At 42.0% G+C, this 5217-nt stretch overlaps 1 protein-coding gene across 1 annotated transcript in view; it reads left to right on the top strand.

Moving 5' to 3' along the window:
• The window catches only part of SLX9 (SLX9 ribosome biogenesis factor), a 74806-nt gene that overhangs the window by 8348 nt on the left and 61241 nt on the right, over positions 1 to 5217 (top strand). The window contains exon 2 of the mRNA XM_042782021.1: positions 1943 to 2042. Within this exon, the coding sequence (XP_042637955.1) occupies positions 1943 to 2042 (100 nt within the window). The remainder of the gene's footprint in view (positions 1 to 1942; positions 2043 to 5217) is intronic.

Below are 5217 nucleotides of genomic sequence, written 5' to 3'. Positions count from 1 at the left end.
CTAGCCAATTATGGCATCAGAACTCTAAGCACCTGAGAGAGAGTGGGCACCTTCCAGAACATTGTTTTGTGCCACTCCCAACAGAAATACTCCAGGTGGACACCTTCAGCAATCAGGAGCTCCTCAGTTGCTCATAGCAAATTCCACCTTGGAGTTTACAAAGACTTATGGGTAGAAAAACCAAACAAAGTAATTTACTACACTGCAGTACCCCTACCAGGTGGAGCCTCTAGATGTGGGGTGCAGGGCGCTAAATTCCAGTTTAGTACCATTTTGGCAGGCTGGCTGCTGTCTGTCCAATCTTGTCCTGTCTCTCAGCCTGTAACTGCCCTGGGACTAATGCTGTGTTTGCTCCCAAGGTCACTGGAAGTCACGCAAAAGGTCTGAGCCCAGACCTTAAATGAGCTGGATGGGGCATGGGGAGGTGAGGGGCTGAGGGGCTTTGAGTACACTGGCACAGTAAACTTGGGAGATTTTTTTTTTTAAATTGCGTTTTGGTTGCAAATTTATAAAGCAGATTTGTTTTACATTCAACAGTTCACACACATTTGATTTCACAGCCCCGATTACCATCCCCAACTCTCTTCCCCTCTCCTTCCTGTGACTACCTCCTCCCTGTGCCCTTCTTATCTATGCAGTCCTGTCTGTCCAGCTTTCCCTCTATGTGAATACTGCCCCTGTGATGTCTCATGGCTGGTTGATCTAAGGGGTGCATCAGACTTGGAGATTTTGAAGTCTTGGTGGTGGTGTTGTTAGGTGCCATCAAGTTGGCTCTGACTCATAGCGACCCTGTGTACAGCAGAAAAAAACACTGCCTGGTCCTGTGCCAGCCTCACAATATTTGCTATACCTGAGCCCATTGTTACAGCCACTGTGTCAATCCATCTCATTGAGGGTCTTTCCTTTTTTCTTTGACCCTCCACTGTACCAAGCATGGTACCAAATGTTGATGTAGGGACTTGAAATATGAGCTTTAAAGAGACTGTTGTCAAATAGGAGAGTGATATAGAAAGAATAAAGAAATAGGACGTTTGGGAAGGAAATTTGGTTCCCATCACAAGTGCTTCTAAGTGTTGAGCTATATAGGCACACCTTATTTTGTTGCACTTCACATAATTGCACTTTGCAGATGTTGTGTTTTTTTTTCCAAATTGAAGGTTGGTGACAGCCCTGTGTTGAGCAAGTCTTTTGGCACCATTTTTTTTTTTTTTCAACAGCACATACTCACTTTGTATCTCTGTCACATTTTGGTAATTTTCACAGTATTTCAAACTTTTTCCATAATACTTTTGCATATTTAATAGACTACAGTATAGTGTAACAGAGGAGCTCTGGTGGCATAGTGCCTAAGGCATTTGACTGCTAACCAGAAGGCTGGTGGTTCAAACTCACCAGCCACTCCTCGGAAGGAAGGTTGGAAAATCTACTTCCATAGAGATACTGCCTTGGAAACCCAAGCAGGGGTCTCTATGAGTTGAATTGCCTCGATGGCAGTGAGTTTGGTTTAGAGTTTATAGTGTAACATAATTTTTATATGCACTGGAAAACCAAAAAAATTTGTGCGGCTCACTTTATCGCCAAACCTGCAGTATCTCTGAGGTATACCTATACCTGTATCTGTAATCAGTACTGGTCACGACTGTGGTCTAAGCAGTCACCAAACATCAGGAGCCAAGCCCATCTAACAGTTTGAGTAGGAAAAAGTAGTGATGTCCGAGAGTTCTGGGACTGAGCTAGGTCTTCACTTTGGGAAATGAGGATTGTATCCCTAAGATCCCCCTTGTGGGGAAGCCATAGGGTCGAGTCCTGCACATCTGCAGGGCCTAAGTCCTAGGGTGCTTACGGAGGGGTCCCTCATGGTGTGACTGCCTCATATTTGGGTCTGAAGCCACTGAACCACTCTGATGTCTGCTCTTTTCCTTTCTTTTTGTTGGTGTATTAGGATTGGGCATCCTTGGGCACTAACATCTTTGCCAGGACCAAGATAGACATCAGTGCCTTGGTGCAGAATCTGGACCTGGTCACAAGGACCTTCAAGAGAGGTAAGAGTGGAGGGGAGTCTACAGGGTGGAGGTTGAGAATGCTGATGCTAAACTAGCTTTGGGATTACTTACATGCATGTGCCTAAGCAGAGTTCAAGTTAACTTTTTTATTGTGGGAAAATTTAAGCATATGCTGAAATTAGAAGAGTAGTATAAAGACACCTCATATACACATCCCCTATTTCCAATACACATATACTGGATTCTTTTGAAGCATATACCAGAGTTCATAGCATTTGAGTCATAAAACCTTTAGAATATATATTTACTGGCTTTTGACAAAATAAATATAACTACAATATCATTATTACACCTAAACAAATTGACAGTAGTTTCTTAATATCAACTAAATGTACAAGTTGATATTACATTTTCTTGATATCATCAATGTTTTCTTGTAAAAATTAGGGTATAAGTGAGGGCTATAGATTACATGGGAGCTCTGGTAGCATAGTGCCTAAGGCACTTGACTGCTAACCAGGAGGCTGGCGGTTCAAACCCACCAGCCACTCCTCGGAAGGAAGGTTGGGCAATCCTACTTCCATAGTGATAACTGCCTCGGAAACCCAAGGAGGGGTCGCTAGGAGTCGGGGGCCGACTCTATGGCAAATAACAACAACAACAAATAGATTACATGGTATTTTTTCTTCCTTGATGTTTTTTATAATGTAGAACCAGGTCATTTTTCCTGTTGCATATCCCACATTTTGTATTTAGCTGATTGTCTTTTAATATGTTTCTCTGATCCAGCTGAACACTCTTAACTGGAGCTTTCCTTCTTGGAGCTGGGGGCCTTGGAGGTGGAGTGCAGCCCTACTCTATAGACATACACTTCAGGGGAGCCCTCGGGAGCTAGAGCAAGGGTACACCCATCCACTGCTTTCTGGAGGGAAGCAGATTATAAATGCATGTCTTTAAACATTTAAAGTGATAACAATATGTAACTGTATAAGTGCTCTCAGTTAGTCCCCACATCCCTCTAGGGTTTAGTGGTCTCTGTTGTTGTTGTTGTTGTTAGGTGCCATTGAGTCGATTCTGACTCATAGTGACCCTATATACAACAGAATGAAACGCTGCCCAATGCTGCACCCATCCTCAAAATCCTTGCTCTGCTTGGCAGCCACTGTGTCAGTCCATCTCACTGAGAGTCTTCCCCTTTTTCTCTAACCCTCCACTTTACCAACTATGATATCCTTCTCCAGGGACTGGTCCCTTCTGACAACATGACTAAAGTAGGTGAGATGAAGTCTGGCCTTTCTTGCCTCTAAGGAGTATTCTGGCTGCACTTCTTCCAGGATGGATTTGTTAATTTTTTTGGTAGTCTGTGGTACTTTCAGTATTCTTCACCAACACCATAATTCAAAGGCATCAATTCTTCTTCAGTCTTCCTTATTCATTGTCCAGCTTTCACATGCATATGAGGCCATTGAAAATACCATGGTTTGTTAGGTGCACCTTACTCTTCAAAGTGATATCTTTGCTAGTCGACACAAAAGAGGTCTTTTGCAGCAGATTTGCCCAATGCAGTACGTCTGATTTCATGACTGCTGCTTCCATGTGTGTTGATAGTGGATCCAAGTAAAATGAAATCTTTGACAGCTTCATTCTTTTCTCCATTTATCATGATGTTGCTTATTGGTCCAGTGGTGAGAATTTTTGTTTTCTTTATGTTGAGGTGTAAACCATACTGAAGACTATTGTCTTTGGTCTTCAACAGTAAGTGCTTCAAATCATCTTCACTTTCAGCAAGCAAGGTTGTGTCTTTTGCATATTGTAGGTTGTTAATGAGTCTTCCTCCAATCCTGATGCTGCGTTCTTCATATAGCCCAGCTTCTTGAATTATTTGCTCAGCATACAGATTGAATAAGTATGGTGAAAGGATACAATCCTGACTCATGCCCTTCTTGATTTTAAACCACAAATTTAGTCTCTGTTAGCATTTTTAAACCCTCTGCACTGTATCTTCTACATTGCTACCATCCTGGTGTGCAATCTAATCTTTTATCCTCAGAAGGACCCATCCTTCCTTTTTGTCTTAAGGCTTTAGCATTCATTCTTGGTGGCTGGCTGATACTCTATTGATGTACATAATTCTCTTCACTATTTTCTGGTTGGATAATTAAGCAGCTTGCAGGTTTTTACTACAGTTTTTCTAGGTTCCCATCTACATTTTGTAAACAGCTCTTAAAGCTGTAAGTTGTAATTATTTCCTAGGTGTGATTTTCTATTGGGGATTTTCTTTGGGGTTATGTCATCTGTGGCATTGCTTTGAATTCTTAATCCTTCACTGGGGAGATGTACTTAATTTACTTTCTTTGCACATTGGATCCCTCTCCCCCATCCCAGATTGTTTCCTAGGACAAATGTCCAAGAGGGGCAGCCAGTGTTTGGCTACCCTTGCTATGTGGTAGAGACCTGCCTGCCCTCAGGGACCAAGGGGAGGACTACCCTGCACCTGATGGCAGCTGTGTGAACTCAAGACAGCAGCTGTAGAGATCCAGTTTCTTTGGTTATAAGCACAATGAACAGTTTTCTGTTTGGTCACATACTCTATTTTGGTTTGTTTTGTGTATTTTGGGCAGTTGTGATGGCTTTTCTTGAACTTGAAGCCAAAAGAAACTGGATCTCCACAGTTGAGGGAAGGCAGGTCTCTACCACATAGCAAGGGTAGCCAAACACTCAACTTAAAAACATAAAAAAAAAAGGATTGTCTATCTGTATTGTAGGGGTTAGTTCTTAATCATTTCATACAGATAGACAATTCTTTTTTTTAAGTTGAGTAAGTTATTTAACCAGAGGGCTGGTGAGCACTGTCCCCAGTCTGTCATCTCCATGGTCAGGGGTATAGATGATTATAGGATGGGCTGTCTCTGTGTTCAAGGATGTTGACAATCACATATCAGGTGATCATCTTCATAGGACCATAGAGGATCAAAATTCCAAAACCACCACCATTGAACCCCATTGGGTTTACAAGACTATAAATCTTTGAAGAAGTAGATTGCCTTGTGTTCCTTCTGTGGAGCAACTGGTGGGATTGGACCGCCAACCTTCTGATTAGCAATCAAATTTTTTCTTTTTTTTAATTGTGATTTGGGTGAAGATTTACAGAGCAAATTCACTTTCTATACAGCAGTTCACATATACTTTGTCTCATGTCATTGACCACAGTTTA

This window comes from Orycteropus afer, unplaced genomic scaffold (genome assembly GCF_000298275.1).
Source record: "Orycteropus afer afer isolate SDZICR_OR568_19922 unplaced genomic scaffold, OryAfe1.0 scaffold00219, whole genome shotgun sequence".
Lineage (NCBI taxonomy): Eukaryota > Metazoa > Chordata > Mammalia > Tubulidentata > Orycteropodidae > Orycteropus > Orycteropus afer.
This window is presented reverse-complemented; position numbering and strand designations above follow the sequence as displayed.